Below are 19,546 nucleotides of genomic sequence, written 5' to 3' on the forward strand. Positions count from 1 at the left end.
CGCGTTGTTCATACAAAATAGTATTAAATTTTCAATATCTATCACGATCCAATGGATTACCCCATCTAATGAACCGTTTGTAGAACTTATTTCTTAGATTTTTATATTTCTGAAGACCTTTTGTAAACCAAGGACGCCTATAGGAACCCCGTACCTTGGTTGAACAAATGCTGTCAAAAATATTTTTTAAAGCGACGAGAAAGTTATTGTAATTGGTCTTAATGCAAACTGTTACGGAACTGCATCTTTCCCGGAGGGCAGCGCCGGCTAGCCACGGAGTCCCAGGGCGGAGTACCCCTTATGCCCTGCAGTCCGAACAATCGATTCCGACTCATCGGACGTCTCACGTCACTAACTTGACGATTTACCATCTCTACCACAAAGCAAACAAAACAAAGCTATATTTACATCAAAACTTTGACAATTGGACGAAATTGGTGGCTTCGATGTCCTTGCCACGACGCACCCACCTAACCTTGGGTGCCCCAAAAAGGATGTAGGAGGCACGCCCTATCTCCAGCAGACCGGAGTCTATTCCTGGTGGATTAGGATCGGCTCATCTCCCCGCCCAAGGTAACTTACACAAACATCTCGGTAGCTTGTTCACATTTAATCTTGGGCAAGTTTAATAAATAAATACATTCATTATTGATGCCTACTAATAATATACTCTTTTCATTAGAAACACTCAAGGCCGATCTCAGACCGTCGCCCAGATGAAAAGCGGTCAAAGCGGCAACAACCGAAGGGAAATTTTTAGACGCTTAATACTACAAGTGTCAGGCAAAAATCGCCGCACGGCACTAAATTGGAGGCGTTTGCCAACCGGGTCGCCTAATCCTGAGGAGCTCCAAGGGAAAAGAAGGGACGTGCTGAAAATGTAAGTACGCTAAATAAATCCCACAAGTCATTAAATTTCGCGACCCAATTCATAGGTAGTTGGACGCGCGGCCAGGGTCCGGAATTGAGCCACTTATTTTAGATTAGATTTCACAGTGAGTAATTGACAATCTGGACTAGGTGATATTACAAAAACAATGACTAAAGCTTATTTATTGCAGAGTTCCTCGACGGATGTGGTTGAAACTGCAGCCAGAATGGAAAAATCGCTAGCGGCGAAAACCAGCGCGAGTCGGAGCCAATTGGTCCGGAGGATAGCGCAGCGTCCGCGTAAGAGGGGCCGGAGGCAGTGCGTCGGTGGACTTGGAGATGACCACGTGGCTAGCGCGGGCATTCGTTCCCGGAACGGACTCACCGAGGGAATCTCCGTATCTGGCCGTCTCGGAGGCAGTCGCTGTAGCTGCTGGCGCTGGAGGCTGCTGCTGCGGCAGATGCTGCGGCTGATGCTGCTGCGGCTGATGCTGCTGCGGCTGATGCTGCTGCGGCTGATGCTGCTGCGGCTGATGCTGCTGCGGCCAATGCTGCTGCGGCTAGTGCTGCTGCGGCTAATGCTGCGGCGGCTAATGCTGGGGCGGCTAATGCTGCGGCGGCTAGTGGACGACGACCAGGTTAGGTCCGCCTGGTAAGTGTTCACTTCCCAAATCTTTTAAATTTCCGGGGCCCTCTAGATAGGGTCCCCGGTGGCTTTAATATTTACAAAAAACACTGTTATTCATAAGTTTATTGCAAATAAATAACCACTCACTTTTATTTATCTAAACACTAATAATGCACATATGAACTTATTTTTCCACGACTGTTCTCCTACGACTTATTGCAGCAACTAAAGCAAAACCCTGACCTACACCAAAGTCGTTCGCCATTTTCCCTCCCGCTCTCTCAAGATGGGTCAGCGAACGTATTCAAGGCTATTTAACCCAGTTAACGAGCGAACCGGGCTAAATTTAAATAGCTAAATCCTCTCCCGCTATCAATAGTAGGTGTCACCACCGAATCTTATCGATAGCGGGACCTGCTGACGTATCGGTTCGTTTTAGTATTTTCCAGACGGCTTCAACTGAAAATGCAACACCACCCTGGATTCCGAGAGACGCCAACACAAAGTTTTAGACAAGCGCAGGAATACTTGGGAGCATTTGGATTTGGACTATTCGAATTCAGCCGGCCTCGATACCAAGATGCAGTTCCAACGGTGTCCAACGCGGGGCCCACGCTTTACGGGAAAGTAGACACATGCCGATTCTGAGCTCGTGTACTTTGTTATTCCTCTTTCCAGATCACAACCTAATGTCCTTGGCATGGTACACTCCGATCGATCGTCCTTGAAGATCTTCAAGCTCGTACGCATTATTGCCGACTGTCTTGACCACCCGAGCTTTCAGGAACTTCCGAGCGACTTTTGCATTGAAGGCCTTTTTGAAATCGCTGGGGGCAAAGTTGCGGCGATACACTTCCTGACCTGGCTTCGCAAGGAAAGTACGAGCCCTTTTGTCGTACCGCCGGCGACTCCGATCGTATGCACATTCGAGGTTCTTCTGCACCTTGTCCTGGATCAGTTGGAGTTTATCAGCTGTTCTCATCCCAGACATTTCGTTATCACACAGAGACTTCAACTTCCTTGCCAACTTGTAGCTGGCTCCGTTCAGGAACATGTGTCGTCCGAATACGGTGAAGAACGGAGCTTCTCCAGTTGCTGAATGGACCGCGTTGCGGAGGGCCACCTCAATCTCCGGAAGATACGCGTCCCATTCTCGATGATCTTCTTCTAAGTAGCTTCGGATTGCCGCCATCACGCTTTGGTTTACCCTTTCCGCTGCGTTGCTTTGCGGAGAGTGAACTGGCGTTTTGATGTGCGTGATGCCAAAGCTTTCCATCGCCTCCTCGAAGATCTTGGACGTAAACTGGCGGCCGTTGTCCGAATGCACAATTTCTGGAACCCCAAACTTGTAGAAGACCTCGTGAATGAGGAACTCCACTACATTGGAGGCTGATGCCTCTTGCATGGCTTTCAAAAATGTGTATTTGGAGAAGTGATCCACCACAATGAAGATGTAGGCCTGTCCCTTCTTTGACCTCGGGTACTTCCCCAGGAAATCGATGTACAGCTTCTGAAATGGCTGCTCAGTCTGGACTTTCTCACCGATACCAACTTGCATCCGGAAATTCTGGGATTTCGTCTCCTTGCACACTTCACACCTGCGTATGGACTCCCGGACTTGCAGTGCCATGCCAGGCCAGTAAAACTGCCGCCGTAGCTTTTCCAGAGTTTTTCCCATTCCGCCATGAGCTGCCGTTGGATCCGAATGTGCACGCTCAATTATGCTGTGGGTCAGACTCTGGGGAATCCACAACTTCCATTCGAAGCCTTCCACCTCGTCATCCAGATTTGCCGAAGAGACTCTCTTAAAGATGAGACCATCCACTATCCTCAAGTCAGGTAGGTTGGCCAAGTTTTTTTCCACTTCTTGTAACAACTCCGTGTACTCTTCTCCAGCAAACTCAGTGGTCTCGAAGCCGAGCAACTCTGACGGGTCCACCGTTAGCTCTTCAACACAACGCGAAAGGGTATCTGCCACAACGTTCTCGCTTCCTTTCCTGTGTTCGATGTTGAAGTCATATCCCTGGAGTTGCAATGACCACCGAGCCAGCCGACCCGAAAGGTCTTTCATGGACATGAGCCACTTCAAGCTGGCATGATCGGTGATGCACGTGAACGGCATTCCTTCCACATACGGCCGGAACTTTCGAATGGCCAGCAGGGCTGCGAGGCATTCTTTTTCAGTGACGGTGTAATGGACTTGGTGCCGATTCATCTTGGCCGAGAAGAACGCTATTGGTTGCTCCTGGCCGTCTTCATCCCGCTGGAACAACACTGCACCGACTCCGATCTGGGATGCATAGCACTGGATGAAAAAGTGCCGCTTGAAGTCCGCATGTACCAGCACTGGCGCAGTAGTTAGGGCCATCTTCAGGGACTCTACTGCCAGCTATGCTTCTGGACTCAAGGAAAACTTCTTATTTCCCGTCTTCTTCAAGGATTCCGTGAGCGGGGCAGCCAAAGTTGCGAAGTTCTTTATGAACCGACGGTACCAACCAGCGGTTCCAAGAAAGGCTCTCACTTCCTTCATGGTCCTTGGCTCAGGCATCCGCCTAATAGCTGCTACCCGCCCTGGATCCATCCGCAGACGTCCTCCACCCACTATGAAGCCGAGGTAGGTCAAAGACTTGAAGCAAAACTTCGACTTGCTCAGCCCAATGGTTAACCCTGCTTCTTTCAGGTATTCAGCGACTCGGCGAAGATACTTCAAGTGCGTTCTTATGTCAGGCGCTAGTATTAGCAGATCATCCAAGTAGACGAACACATTCGAGCGGATTTCAGCTGGAATTACTCGGTCCATGAGTCTCACCAGCCTCTGTGATGCGTTACAGAGTCCGAAAGGCATCACACGGAACTGGTAAAGAGGCCGACCAGGAACCGTAAAGGCTGTGTATTCCTTGCTGCTCGTGTCCAACTCAATCTGCCAAAAAGCGAACTTCAAATCCACGCTGGAAATGTAGTACGTTTGGTCGATTCTGGACAGGATGCCGTCTATGCTGGGCAACGGGTAAGCATCTTTGATGGTCACATCATTAAGCTTACGTGCGTCTAAGCAGAACCGGTGTTTTCTAGATCTTGATACTACGGTGGTGCGGTTGCTCCAGGGGCTTTTCCTCTCCTCGATGACTCCGAGCGCTAGCATCTTGTCGACCTCGTCCTCGACCACCTTCTGCTTCGCGGGAGACATCGGATAGGGTCGATCCTTGAACACTTTGGCTCCGTCCATCAGCTCAATAGTGTGCTTCTCCAGAGTGGTGGTACCTAAGCCATCCCTCTCGAAAGTCAAGAACTGCTGCTTGATCTCCTCCAGCTCTTGTTCCTCGGCCTTGGAAAGCGTCCAGGACTCGGGATCGGTTTTCTCCTCATCGTCATCCTCGACCTCAGCGTAGTGCTCCATGTCCCTGGCGTGTAATTCTTCGGCCTTCTTCACGCCTTCCGGATCGATGGGGCCTATAATCGCTGGGGCCAGTCCGAATGCTTGCCAAAAATCCACTCCAAAATAAGCTGGCTGCTCCAGGAAAGGACACAAGTAGAAAAGAATGTGCTCTGTCCGTCCTCGGTATTCCACCGGTAACTTGACCCGTCCTATAATTGACCGATCCTCTCCAGAGGCCGTACGGACTGCGGATAAGTACTTCTGGACGGGCACATCCAAGGCCTCGACCAGCTCTCTGCCACCTTTTCCAAGCAGACTCACACTCGCTCCAGTGTCCAACAACCCCGTCAGTTGCTTGGTCAGGACTCGGACTGCGGCGAACGGTCTGGGATCTTGCGATAAACTGCGCTTCACGGCGGCCACTGCTTCGCGTCGGCAGTTCCGACGTTTGCGAAATCGGTCCCCGGCCTTTTGCACCTTGCGAGACACCATACGCATCCCGCCTAACTGGTGCTCTGAGAAGATCCTGTTCCTGATATCTAGGTACCGACGCATCCTCTCCGCATAAGGTAAGTATTGTAAATTAGACTTATTGCTATTCTTAGAAGGTAAACATTTATTTAACTCTACCAACTCTTCTTCTCTGCGGAACTCCTGTCTGGACGCATCCTCTCCGCCCTCGGATCGCCCAGCCGACCGTTTTCCGCACAATCCGGACATTTGGGAGACACGGTGTCTGGCTTCCCACATCGGTAGCAGAACAGTCTGCGTTCGGCTGCTGCGCAGTCACGGATCCCGTGATCCACGGCTCCGCAATTCCAGGAGCCGGCTCGGAACGGATATTTAGGCTTCGCCCGCACTTCGTCCACCTCTTGCCACGGAGGATCCTCACCAGGATCTGGGCCAATCGCCTCGCTAACCTTGGCCTTCTCCGCCAGAGGATACCGCATCGGCTGCGTGTACGTGATCCGTCCACGTCGTCCAAAACTGCGCTCCACCTCGCAGCACTCTTCCCGCAGCCCTTTTTAATAATCTTCACCAGCTGTCGCTCTGACAGTGGCCTTTTCAGTCGAGCCGCCAACTGCTGCATCGCGTGGACGTAATCGCCAACTCCTTCTCCGGGCTGCTGCTCCCTCTGCAGAAGTTGGTGTATCCGATCGTGCTCCGTCTGATGGCATCGGAACCTATCCATCAGCGAGGCTTGAAGCTGGGACCACCTGTCCACCCTGCAGTGACGCACGTGCACCCAGTACCACTCCCGAGCCCGCCCAGTGAGCAGCAGGTGGAAGTTTCGGAGCACCTCTTGCCACGGGCATTGGCACTGCCGCTGCAGGAACTCCAACCGGAAGAGAAAATCTTCCACCGAGTTTCGCTCAATTTCCCCGTCGAAGGATACGCCCCACCGCTCAATTCGCCATTGCTGGTTGGCGGCTGCCGGCCCCACATTGGCATACAGACGCGGCTCCTCCCGGAACTCTGAGGCCCTGCGGTCCTCAACGCACCAGATGCGGACCGGGCCATCGTCTCGGCGCAACCTGCCATGATCCGGAGGATACCCGGGACTGCTACTTTCCAACTCCTGGAAATCCAGCGGCCTCCTCGGCGGTTTGGGTGGCACCCTCGGCGGAGGTAGCCTGGAACCGTCCATGCCGGCGATCTGTGTGCTCTTCGGCACCGCACCTTGCGGGGCTTGACCAAGGATTCCCGCGTTGAGCCTTGAATCCGGACGCCTTCGCTCGTCCGGCATGCTCTCCAGGGGAAGCTGAGGCCGCTGAGCAGCAGGCCTTAACACCTCGTTCATCAGCTTCATCATCTCCAGGAATCCACTTCGGATCTTGTCCCTCAGTGCCTGATTGATTCCGCCTTCTTGGGCCTTCCGATGGGTCTCCGCCGCCTGTGCCAAAGCCACATTAACGGCCGACCTTGCCGCGGAATCCACAAAAGGATCGTGGAGTCTTGCGTCCTTATCTCCCAGCTGCAATAACTCATCCGCCGCGGAACCAATTCCCTCCAGGATCTGCTGCTGCCTTAGGTCCTGCTGCAGCTCTGTGTCCTGTGGTCCTTTTTGCTCTTGTTGCAGTCCCTGGCGCAAACGGGCAAGCGGAGTCCTGGGCAACCCTTCCGATATGCGCGGCAAGCCAGCCTCGGTAGCGCCCTCCACATCCGTGGACCACATCTTTTCGTCGTCCTCGCCTGGAAAACCCTTCGACCGAAGCAGGTGATCATGCTTGCTGCCTTGTCGCTTTGACATCCTGAATTTTGATAACCCCTAACACGACTTCTGAACCCCGAATTCAATGTGCCAACCAAAAACCCAAATTATGTTTAAATAAATAAATTGTGCTGTAGCTAGTAAGTGATAAATAATAAATAAATACGAATACTTATATTACCAGGCCAATAAATAATAATAATGAATAAATAGAACCAATAAATAATAATAATGAATAAATAGAACCAATAAATAATAATAATGAATAAATAGAACCAATAAACAATGAATAAATAAGAAATAAATAAGAAAATATATTAACGACCAACAAATACCTAAGGCTAAACAAATACACACCAATATTTAGCTTCTATCAAAAAAACAAGTCCCTCAAGACTAAATTTCTTTCTCTAACTTTTTTTTTTTTTTTTTTTTTTCCAGCCTCAATAAGGGGAGATGGAGCCGATCACCAGCCGGTAGACTCCGCCCCAGTCGTCTTGCGTCTACAATTTCGTCCGAATTTTCACTGAACAAGCCGCCCGTCAACTGGACTAACTTTCAGCAATGCTGAAAGTCGCCAGTTAAGGACTTCGGCTGTTTGCAGGATCGCATAGGATTTCCTTTTGGACTTTGCGTTTTTCATTCAAGTCGCGGTGGCCGAGCAGCGCGTGACGACGTCACGGGTCACGACCACACATTTAAGTTTTAAACCGATATGATATGAAAACGCAAATATCCAGAAAACCCAAGGATCTGCAAAAAACAAACAACTACACTGTAACGCCAAAACAAAACATTCATTAAAATTACGTTAACAAAAAAATATGTCCCTAATACCTATATCACAGTTTTATCACAGTTTTTGGTTTAACCTTTCGTGCTTATTGCACGGACGACCTGGAATGCGAATCCTTCGATTTCCTTCGAAGAGGATGTCACCGCCAAATCACAGCTAATCCCTGTGAACTGTGCCTCGGGAGCAATTGTCCTACCTCTAGTGGACAGCCTCCCTTTCTTCCTACAAAATTTAAACAACTTTTCTCCACCAGTCCGCATCCCGGTGCAATTGCATGTGTGTCATGCAAGCTACCGTTCGTGGGCTGGCTGGAGATAATAAATATGCGAGACGCCGTCGACTCGGCTATCACATATTTTATTTGTTAAGTTGGGCGCCATATTGTTACGGAACTGCATCTTTCCCGGAGGGCAGCGCCGGCTAGCCACGGAGTCCCAGGGCGGAGTACCCCTTATGCCCTGCAGTCCGAACAATCGATTCCGACTCATCGGACGTCTCACGTCACTAACTTGACGATTTACCATCTCTACCACAAAGCAAAACAAAACAAAGCTATATTTACATCAAAACTTTTAAGTTTTTTTCCTCGATATTTTAGAAAAAAAATAAGTACTTGAGATTCTAATATAGCATTTCGATCAGCAAAGTATAAACTCTGTTCACTAGATTTTTGACTTTTTATTCAATATTGCATGAAATTGCATCATTAAGCAAAAAAACTCGCCCAAAAAATGTTGGGCAAGTGCTCCAGGTAATATTAAGCTCAGATCAGTGACATAAGGCGCAAATCAGGTAGAAAAAAACTCCTTTTAAATGCAAAATCCCCCTCCGTTTACCACTGCCTCGAGTCACTACCTCTTAGACAATATTGAAAAAAAATTTTAACTAGAAATCAAAATAAAGTTTAAACTTGACTTATAGCTCTTTATAAATTAAAGACGCACCCATCTCTCAGACAATATTGAATAAAATTTTAACTGAAAATCATCGTCCTAAGGTTAAACAATACCATATTGACCAAGCCGTTGCCACTGTATTGTGAATGCCCCCATTGCGTCTACACCGGTCGCCGCTAATGCCAACGTTGGAACATAAAGAAAAATATAAGCCAATGCATGAGAGGCAGACCGCCGCTTATTTCAACGGTGGAAGAAATCTATTAGGAAATGCATAAAGGACAGGCCGCCGCTTTTGCCAACGTTGGAATATAAAAAAAAGGGAATTAATATTAAATAATTATAAGGCCCGTAGACAACTGATTCGACCAGTTCTTGTTTGGCCTGTACAGCCATTCGAAACAATATGCAGGCAGAGTAAAAACAAAATTATGATTTAGCAATTTCTAGTTGCAAAATTGTTATAATTGACAAAAGTAAAACAAAATTCTTTTTAATTAACGCCAATGTTATAAAACATATATAATAAGAAAATCGAAGTAAGGACTGATAATCATGTTTATTTATTTATTCGCCAATGGATTAATCCTTATCTGGCTGATCAGCTAACTTAACTCTAAAACTAAATATTAATTAAAAATATTCCTTAAGCAATTGCCTAAGCTCATCTTTCTTGGATCCCCAACCCAATCGAATACTCGCTGCACTTTCGATAAATGGGACGACGGTACGGGGACGTTGAATTTAATTAAGTTTATTAGGAAGGGATTATCAATAATACCAATTATTAAATCGTTGAGAAAGAGCAGGATCGCAGGTATGCAGTAAGCAACATTGGCTAGAGTAGTAGTAGTAGTTGGCCTCAATGCAAGCATTTGATAGCAAGGAAACCCCATCTATACTTGAGGCACTTACGGCAACCAAGCTGCCATGATCAAAATTATCATAGGAATTAAGTAAACAACTGGAAATTATAAACTTCAATATTAAAACATAGGGGCTAATGATGAACATCACAAATAGAAATTAAAAATTCAGCAAGGCTTACCGAGGAAGAACAATAGAATTAATGAATATTAAATCTAGTAGCCTATGAAAATCATTAAAAATAAAATTTAGGGTGAGGCCCATATATAAGTACGTATCAGGAAGGATAATTTTTTAACTACAATTCTCTCGAATAGCTTTGCAAAATTGCTTATTTTAGCAATAGGCCTGTAATTAGAAATCTCAGACTTGCTTCCGCTTTTATGAACCGGTAGAATTTTGGCAATTTTCCATCTAGAAATAAATTTACCCTGAAATAGCGAAGACGACAAGATCATCATTAGGGGTTGAAGAAGACTGTGATATAATTATTAAGAAAAAATGAAGAAACTCTATCTATGTCCGGCTTAATGGAGTTGTCAAATTGCAAAATAACTTCAGAAATGTCCTCATCATTTATTTCAAGGGAACCAATATTACAAATTTCTGGAATGTTATTTAGAACTTGCTGGTCATTCCAGACACAAGCAGGCTCTAAATTGGCCGAAAAAAGGAAGCAAATAAGTTTGCAATATTAGTCCCAGAACTAGTGGTAGTATTGTTATATGACACAGTTGACGGTATGGAAGAATAAGATTTCTTTGAATTAATAAAACGCCAGAACACATTTGGATTTGACTTTAAGCTATTTTCAATATAGAAATTTATGAAACTCAAATTCCCGCTTATGTTGTCTATATCTGTTTGCGTACTCAGCGCTTGTATTTAACTCACTAGTTGTAGGGCGAGAGCGGAGCCAATAAAGCTTTCGTCTGTTCGCTCTTGCGAATTCGCCCCGTCTCTCGCCACCGTAGCATAAGTTAGGTTCTAAGAGAAATTATTGAAATATAATTGTTAGTGATCCATCGAACTCATCATAGCCACTCTTTTTCGTCGCGCTTTCGACATAGTTTCACAAGTTTCGCAATTAAAATCGTCTCGAACTACTGCGTTCACAAGTTTTCGCGTTGTTAATACAAAATAGTATTAAATTTTCATGGTGACCCCGACGTGATCAGCAGTAGAGTTCGCGAGTTTTAATATTTTTTTTCGGTGAAAACTATAAACAATAACAACACAACCAATTTATTCGTGTCGGTTCGGCCAATAAATTAAATTCAATAATTTCGTCGCTGGAAATTTTCTGCCCGTTCTTGAAGTTGCGCCTGACGTTTCGGCAAATTTAATTGCTCACTTTGCTGCTGCCGCCAAATGGAAGGTAAAAAGGAAGTTGCAATTATCAAGTCGGCCATCCAGGTAAGAGTGCCAAAGTTTGAAAGTTAAGCTGTGGCGTTTTGTCAATTGTGTTTTGGCCCATCTTCAACTTTTTGCATTCGTGTACAAAAATCGTAGATAGTGAGCCATTCAACCAAGAAAAAACTTTGCATGTACTAACAACCAAAATGCCTACAATAAACATAATATCTTTTCGAATATATATGTGAATCGCTTTGGCCCAAAAACAAGCAATAAAATACTCGTCGTCGAACCAATAGTTGCGAACTTAATTCCCCCAACTTTGCGTCGTAGTGAGCACCATTTTAGGTATAAATAAAAAAGTGAAAAAAAGGAAAAAAGTGCAAATGGTGAAACGTGTAGCTCTCAGAAAATTAGCGGCAATAACTTTCGACCGCAGTTGTCCGAACATGTCCCGCGCTTTTCAGAATTTTCCCGCGCTTTTTCCAATTTTTCCGCGCTTTTCATAATTTTGCGCGCATTTTGGCGTCAGGCTTATATATTCGTTGCCCTTAGTTATCGGTCAGTGTATCATTCTTCGTTAGCATCTGCATAGGAAGAGCCACTAGCCGCGTACACATACACAGGCACACCGACACCGCTGCCGCTATTTCGAGTTATCTTTTGTCGTTTTCGTTCTCGATCGCTGCAGCAGTGCAATTTTCCGTCTGCCTAAATGTTTGTTCTTTTTTCAGTACGCTTGAGCTTGAGCGGTAGCTCCCCTACAGTGCGTGCGTGCGGCATATACTGTCGCAGGGTTTATATAAAAAATATAAAAACCTTATTTAGATTTTTCGCTGTAATTCTCTCGGCACTTAGCTCCCTTACACCGTGTGCGATCGGTATATACTCGTGATTTTTTATTTTTTTATTTAAACAAATAAATAATTTAATAAAATAAATATTTACACCTCTTCGATACCAACCAAATAAATACAAATAAACGCAATGGCAACTAAGGATATCGAAGAGCTTAAACACCAGCGAGATGTTTGCATGAAAAGTATTAACCGAACTTATCGCCACTTAAAAGAAGCTAAATTATCTATAAATCCGGTCGAGCTTGAGTGTCGATTAGAGATTCTAAATACGCACATTGAAAATGCTTTACTTTTGCAAAACCAAATAGAAGTGAAAGATACAAAAGATGTATACCGCGAAGAGTTGGAAGAGAGGGCCGTAATGACAAAGTCATTGCTGATTTCAATTCTAAATAAGTCCAAACAAAATAATATCGAGAAATCCGCTCCGCCAGCAAATCGCCCGCCTCAATGCCGTCTGCCGAGCGTTGCTCTCCCAACTTTTAGCGGAAAACACTCCGAATTTAAAAATTTTATAAGCCTTTTCGAAACTTTCGTTGACAAAGATGACACTTTACACGATATTGAAAACTTCAATCATTTAATTTCGTGTTTAGCTGGAGACGCTTTAGGAACAGTTAGGGCCTTCCAAGTCACTGCGGAAAATTATCCCAACGCCCTTGCTAGCCTGAGCGGGTGTACGATAATGATTGTCTTATTTTTTTGACAACATATCGACACTTTTTAATTTCCAAAAAATTTCCCAGCCTTCAGCTACAGCCTCGAGAACCCTCATCGACAAGGTCACAGCCTTGTATGACTCCTTGCTGTCTATTGGGGATGATAGACGCATTACCAATGCCATTTTAATACATCTGGTAATGAGCAAGGTCGATGCAGGATCTAAAAGCAAATGGGAAGAACAGTTAGATAATACTTCGCTTCCACTTTGGATCAAATGTGAGGCGGCCCTCAACAGGCGATACCAACACATGGTAGCAGAAGAGGCTTCCAAGCCCAAAACTGTTCAGCAGACCCAATCTAACCCTAAGAAGAATGGAAATAGGAGTTTTTCGTTTGTCGCTGCCAGGAACGACTCTGTTCAATGCATGTATTGCAACTCAGCTGAACATCAGATTGGAAACTGCGCTTCCTTCGCAGCCCTGACAGTTCAGCAAAGATTCGATTTCGCTAAAAAAAACACCCTTATGCATTAACTGTTTAAGAAAGGGTCACACTGTCAAAAAATGCAAATCGAACAGATGTAGAGTGTGCAATTCCTCACATCACACTTTGCTACATATATATGCCCCAAACACAAATCTCGCGTTGCCACCTCCTTCTCAGCCCACGCTCATGCAGGAGTCTCCATCCACTTCGCATGTTTTGCATGCGAATGCATCGGATCGAGTCATTCTTGCAACTGCTGTTGTGAGCGTCCAAACAAAAAGCGGCGAGTTTGTATTAGCTCGAGCGTTGCTCGACTCTGGTTCACAAACAAACTTTGTAACCGACGAGCTCGCTCAGAGGCTCAAAATTACAAGAGAGGACGTGTGCATGAGCTTGCGAGGCATTGGTGGAACTAATGCCCAAGCCACAAAAAAAATACACACGATTGTGAAGTCGCGAGTAGGGAACAGCCAATTGTCGTCCGATTTTTGGATTATGAAAAATATTTCTGGTTATCATCCGGATCAAGCGGTGAACACCAGCGGGTGGAGGGTGCCTGAAAATATTCAGTTGGGAGATCCATTCTTCTTCAAGCCCCAAAAAATAGATATGCTTATCGGCGCTGAAACATTCTTTGAACTTTTATCTATTGGCCAGATAAAGCAGGGGCCTGAATTTCCCATCCTACAAAAGACAGTTCTCGGCTGGATAGTGTCAGGCAGATGTGCCTCTGAAAATAATAAAAACGCTGAAAAAATGGTACATCTCAGCTGCCAGGAGGAAGCGTTGGAGTCAATTGACACAACCCTGCAGAAATTTTGGTCTGTGGAGGACTTGCCGCCCAAGGCTAAAGTCCATACTCCTGAGCAACAACTCTGTCAACAACACTTTGAGAAAAATACTCAAAGATTGTCGTCCGGTAGATTTTCGGTTCGTTTGCCGTTTAAATCTGACCCAAATACTCTTCGTTCGTCATACGAAGTTGCGAAACGTAGATTTTTGTCGCTAGAAAGGAAATTGTCAAAGGACCCTTCGCTGAAGAAGATGTATATTGAATTCATGGAGGAATATGTTTCACTGGGCCACATGTCCTCCACCAATGACAAAATTCCGAATACTCCGCACTATTCATTCCGCACCAATGCGTTTTACGGCCACAAAGTACTTCAACTAAGTTGAGAGTAGTTTTCGATGCATGGAGCCGTACTTCTACGCAGGTAGCGTTGAATGACATCTTGATGGTAGGCCCAACTATTCAAGAGGAGCTGTACTCGACTCTGCTTCGGTTTAGATTGCATAAGTTTGCCCTTGCGGCCGACGTCAAAAAGATGTATCGCCAAGTGATGGTGGACGAAGCTGATCGTAACTTCCAGCTCATAGTATGGAGACGAGATCCTTCTGAGTCCCTGAAAATCTTTAAGTTGAACACCGTAACATATGGAACTTCGCCAGCCCCCTTTTTGGCGATTCGGTGTTTAAAGCGGCTAGGAGAGATGGCGCAAGCAACTCATCCAAAAGCCGCAAAGGTTATTCAGAATGATTTTTATGTTGACGATTTGTTGACTGGCGCCGGATGCGTTGAGGACCTGCAAAGCCTTCGAGACGAAGTTTCTCAGGTCTTGCAAGAGGCAGGCTTTGAATTGGCAAAGTGGTTTTCAAACTGCCCAGAGTTATCCGCATCTGATAGCGCTGTAATGCCACTTATGGCAGACTCAGACGTAACCAAGACCCTTGGCGTGGTTTGGTTACCGGTTAAAGATTACTTTCAATTTCGGTTGGATGACTCTTTCCTGGATCTTCGCGCGACAAAACGAAATATTTTGTCGGTGACTGCTCGACTTTTCGACCCACTTGGCCTCTTGTGTCCTTTGGTCACAAAGGCAAAGATGTTGTTGCAGGAACTGTGGCTTCGAAAATTAGATTGGGACGAGTCGCTACCGATGCAGTTGCTCACGTCGTGGGAGACGTTTAAAGCGACGCTTCTGCAGCTGCCTAAAATTAAGGTATCGCGATTCGTCAACACAGATCCACAAGTCCCGATTCAAAATACATGGTTTCGCTGACGCTTCCATGCGAGCGTATGGAGCGTGCATCTACGTTCGGACTTAAACTGCTGAAGGTTTGAAAGGGTCTTTATTGACCGCCAAATCGAAAGTAGCTCCCCTCAAGACGAAAACTTTGCCTCGCCTTGAGCTGTGTGCAGCTCACCTTTTAGCAGATCTCTATAATCGTGTCAGGCCATTGCTAAATTCTCCCATTGAGAATGTTTTTCTGTGGACAGACTCCGAGATAACTTTACACTTGAACAAAACCCATCCCTCGTCGTTGTCGGTTTTTGTTTCGAACCGGGTCGCAGAAATTCAGGAGTGGTCGGAGAAAGCAATTTGGAGACACGTTCCCACGAAAGTCAACCCAGCAGACATAGTGTCCCGAGGATGTGACGTAGAGGAGCTTACAAAGTCCATTTGGTTCAGTGAACCTTCGTTCTTGCTAGACTCAGAAAATAATTGGCCTGTAAATAAACATTTCGAACTGCCGGCTGATGTAATGTCGATGGAGCTACGCAAATCGGCAATAGCTCTCGTAGTCAGCCCAGAGCCAAATTATGTGCATCAGAAAATAGAGTCCTTTTCGTCGCACCTGAAGCTTCTGAGAGTTTTCGTGTGGGTTTTTTGTTTTATTCAAAGTTGCAGAAAGGTGTCGAAGCCCTTTGAAAAAAGTATTTCGCCAAGAGAACTGGATTTCGCTTTTGATAAAATTGTCGAAGTTGTCCAATTTCACGAGTTCAGGGACGACATAAGTAAAATTCGGAAGAATAAACCGGTAGCAACGAATATTCAAAAGTTAAACCCTTTTCTTCAGGAAAATAAATCGGATTGGTGCTCCTCGACATTGCTACGAGTTGGGGGTCGGTTATTGAATGCTCCTATCCCGTACGAAGCCAAATTCCCGTTGTTGCTGTCGAAAAGCTTACAGTTCGTCAGATCCTATGTGTCATACCTGCACGTTACGAACTGTCACGCTGGCCCACGAGCTCTCGTAAGTCGTCTGCGCGAGAAAATCTGGCTAGTTAATGCTCAAGAAGTCTGCCGACGAACAGTTCGGTCGTGCATGCGCTGCTTTCGCTGTAAGCCGCAACTTTTGACGCAAATTATGGGAAACTTGCCAGCAGATAGACTTCGAGCTCTCCGCCCGTTCAATATTTGTGGCGTTGATTTTTGTGGTCCCTTCAGCACAACGTATCGTATCCGTGGTAAGACACCGTACAAGTCGTACGTGGCCTTGTTCGTCTGTTTTGCGTCCAAAGCGGTCCACTTAGAATTAGTGTCTGACCTAACCACTGATGCTTTCTTGTTGGGATTCCGGAGAAGGTGTGGTGCGACAACGCCACCAATTTCGTCGGCGCAGATCGCCACATGAGAGAGTTCCGAGCCCGTCTGGAGGAGCAGGGGGGCGGTATCGAAACATTCGCATCAAAAAAAGGATGCGAGTTTGCGTTCATACCGCCCAGAGCACCGCACTTCGGCGGACTATGGGAGGCAGGTGTGAAGTCTGCAAAGCACCTGTTCCTTCGGACGGTAGGCCAAGACCTCTTGACCGCGGAGGAGCTCGGAACTCTGCTCACCAGCGTGGAGGCCGTGCTCAACTCCAGGCCCCTCGGCGCTCTAAGCAGCGACCCGAACGACGGCGAGGCCCTGACCCCCGGGCATCTGCTGATCGGCGGCCCTCTTCTGGCCCCACCATCTGCGGCGCTCCCGGACCAGATCAGCCTGACCTGCTTGCGACGATGGCGAGGTGTCTCGTCTCTCAGGCACAGGTTTTGGCAGCGATGGTCCCGGGAGTACATCTCCAGCCTCCAGCAGCGGTCCAAGTGGCACCAGGGGGAGCCCAACCTCGTCGTGAGAGCGCTCGTCGTCGTCGCAGAAGACAACCTTCCGCCCCAGCAGTGGAGGATCGGACGAGTGGTCGCGGTGCACGCCGGCGCCGATAGCAAGGTTCGCGTGGCGGACGTCAGGACGCAGGACGGCGAATATCGGCGAGCTGTCCACCGACTGGCCCTGTTGCCCGTTCTGGGCTGAAGGACGTCGTCCCTTCAGAGGGGGCGGTGTTTGCGCACTCAGCGCTTGTATTTAAATCACTAGTTGTAGGGCGAGAGCGGGAGCCAATAAAGCTTTCGTCTGTTCGCTCTTGCGAATTCGCCCCGTCTCTCGCCACCGTAGCATAAGTTAGGTTCTAAGAGAAATTATTGAAATATAATTGTTAGTGATCCATCGAACGTCATCGTAGCCACTCCTTTTCGTCGCGCTTTCGACATAGTTTTCACAAATTTCGCAATTAAAATCGTCTCGAACTACTGCGTTCACAAGTTTTCGCGTTGTTCATACAAAATAGTATTAAATTTTCAATATCTATCACGATCCAATGGATTACCCCATCTAATGAACCGTTTGTAGAACTTATTTCTTAGATTTTTATATTTCTGAAGACCTTTTGTAAACCAAGGACGCCTATAGGAACCCCGTACCTTGGTTGAACAAATGCTGTCAAAAATATTTTTTAAAGCGACGAGAAAGTTATTGTAATTGGTCTTAATGCAAACTGTTACGGAACTGCATCTTTCCCGGAGGGCAGCGCCGGCTAGCCACGGAGTCCCAGGGCGGAGTACCCCTTATGCCCTGCAGTCCGAACAATCGATTCCGACTCATCGGACGTCTCACGTCACTAACTTGACGATTTACCATCTCTACCACAAAGCAAAACAAAACAAAGCTATATTTACATCAAAACTTTGACAATTGGACGAAATTGGTGGCTTCGATGTCCTTGCCACGACGCACCCACCCAACCTTGGGTGCCCCAAAAAGGATGTAGGAGGCACGCCCTATCTCCAGCAGACCGGAGTCTATTCCTGGTGGATTAGGATCGGCTCATCTCCCCGCCCAAGGTAACTTACACAAACATCTCGGTAGCTTGTTCACATTTAATCTTGGGCAAGTTTAATAAATAAATACATTCATTATTGATGCCTACTAATAATATACTCTTTTCATTAGAAACACTCAAGGCCGATCTCAGACCGTCGCCCAGATGAAAAGCGGTCAAAGCGGCAACAACCGAAGGGAAATTTTTAGACGCTTAATACTACAAGTGTCAGGCAAAAATCGCCGCACGGCACTAAATTGGAGGCGTTTGCCAACCGGGTCGCCTAATCCTGAGGAGCTCCAAGGGAAAAGAAGGGACGTGCTGAAAATGTAAGTACGCTAAATAAATCCCACAAGTCATTAAATTTCGCGACCCAATTCATAGGTAGTTGGACGCGCGGCCAGGGTCCGGAATTGAGCCACTTATTTTAGATTAGATTTCACAGTGAGTAATTGACAATCTGGACTAGGTGATATTACAAAAACAATGACTAAAGCTTATTTATTGCAGAGTTCCTCGACGGATGTGGTTGAAACTGCAGCCAGAATGGAAAAATCGCTAGCGGCGAAAACCAGCGCGAGTCGGAGCCAATTGGTCCGGAGGATAGCGCAGCGTCCGCGTAAGAGGGGCCGGAGGCAGTGCGTCGGTGGACTTGGAGATGACCACGTGGCTAGCGCGGGCATTCGTTCCCGGAACGGACTCACCGAGGGAATCTCCGTATCTGGCCGTCTCGGAGGCAGTCGCTGTAGCTGCTGGCGCTGGAGGCTGCTGCTGCGGCAGATGCTGCTGCGGCTGATGCTGCTGCGGCTGATGCTGCTGCGGCTGATGCTGCTGCGGCTGATGCTGCTGCGGCCAATGCTGCTGCGGCTAGTGCTGCTGCGGCTAATGCTGCGGCGGCTAATGCTGGGGCGGCTAATGCTGCGGCGGCTAGTGGACGACGACCAGGTTAGGTCCGCCTGGTAAGTGTTCACTTCCCAAATCTTTTAAATTTCCGGGGCCCTCTAGATAGGGTCCCCGGTGGCTTTAATATTTACAAAAAACACTGTTATTCATAAGTTTATTGCAAATAAATAACCACTCACTTTTATTTATCTAAACACTAATAATGCACATATGAACTTATTTTTCCACGACTGTTCTCCTACGACTTATTGCAGCAACTAAAGCAAAACCCTGACCTACACCAAAGTCGTTCGCCATTTTCCCTCCCGCTCTCTCAAGATGGGTCAGCGAACGTATTCAAGGCTATTTAACCCAGTTAACGAGCGAACCGGGCTAAATTTAAATAGCTAAATCCTCTCCCGCTATCAATAGTAGGTGTCACCACCGAATCTTATCGATAGCGGGACCTGCTGACGTATCGGTTCGTTTTAGTATTTTCCAGACGGCTTCAACTGAAAATGCAACACCACCCTGGATTCCGAGAGACGCCAACACAAAGTTTTAGACAAGCGCAGGAATACTTGGGAGCATTTGGATTTGGACTATTCGGATTCAGCCGGCCTCGATACCAAGATGCAGTTCCAACGGTGTCCAACGCGGGGCCCACGCTTTACGGAAAGTAGACACATGCCGATTCTGAGCTCGTGTACTTTGTTATTCCTTTTTCCAGA

At 46.7% G+C, this 19,546-nt stretch overlaps 1 protein-coding gene across 2 annotated transcripts; it reads left to right on the plus strand.

Annotated features, from left to right (window-relative positions):
* The first annotated feature begins 268 nt into the window (after positions 1 to 268).
* Positions 269 to 2,118, plus strand: LOC128265099 (uncharacterized). 2 transcript variants are annotated; one of them, XM_053000916.1, is made up of 4 exons: positions 269 to 573; positions 683 to 880; positions 936 to 1,522; positions 1,721 to 2,118. In XM_053000916.1, the coding sequence occupies exons 3-4, from the start codon at positions 1,038 to 1,040 to the stop codon at positions 1,725 to 1,727; spliced, it is 492 nt and encodes a 163-aa protein (XP_052856876.1). In that variant the 5' UTR covers positions 269 to 573; positions 683 to 880; positions 936 to 1,037; the 3' UTR covers positions 1,728 to 2,118. The 2 variants fall into 2 exon arrangements, 1 of the variants encoding a protein (XP_052856876.1); XR_008268802.1 differs by having other exon boundaries at positions 274 to 573; positions 936 to 1,876; positions 1,948 to 2,111.
* The last annotated feature ends 17,428 nt before the right edge of the window (positions 2,119 to 19,546 follow it).

Source organism: Drosophila gunungcola, unplaced genomic scaffold, assembly GCF_025200985.1.
Source record: "Drosophila gunungcola strain Sukarami unplaced genomic scaffold, Dgunungcola_SK_2 000094F, whole genome shotgun sequence".
NCBI lineage: Eukaryota > Metazoa > Arthropoda > Insecta > Diptera > Drosophilidae > Drosophila > Drosophila gunungcola.

Bases quoted from the DNA above. Each gene is read 5' to 3' on its own strand.
- LOC128265099 (XM_053000916.1), top strand. From the start codon at position 1,038: ATGACTAAAGCTTATTTATTGCAGAGTTCCTCGACGGATGTGGTTGAA.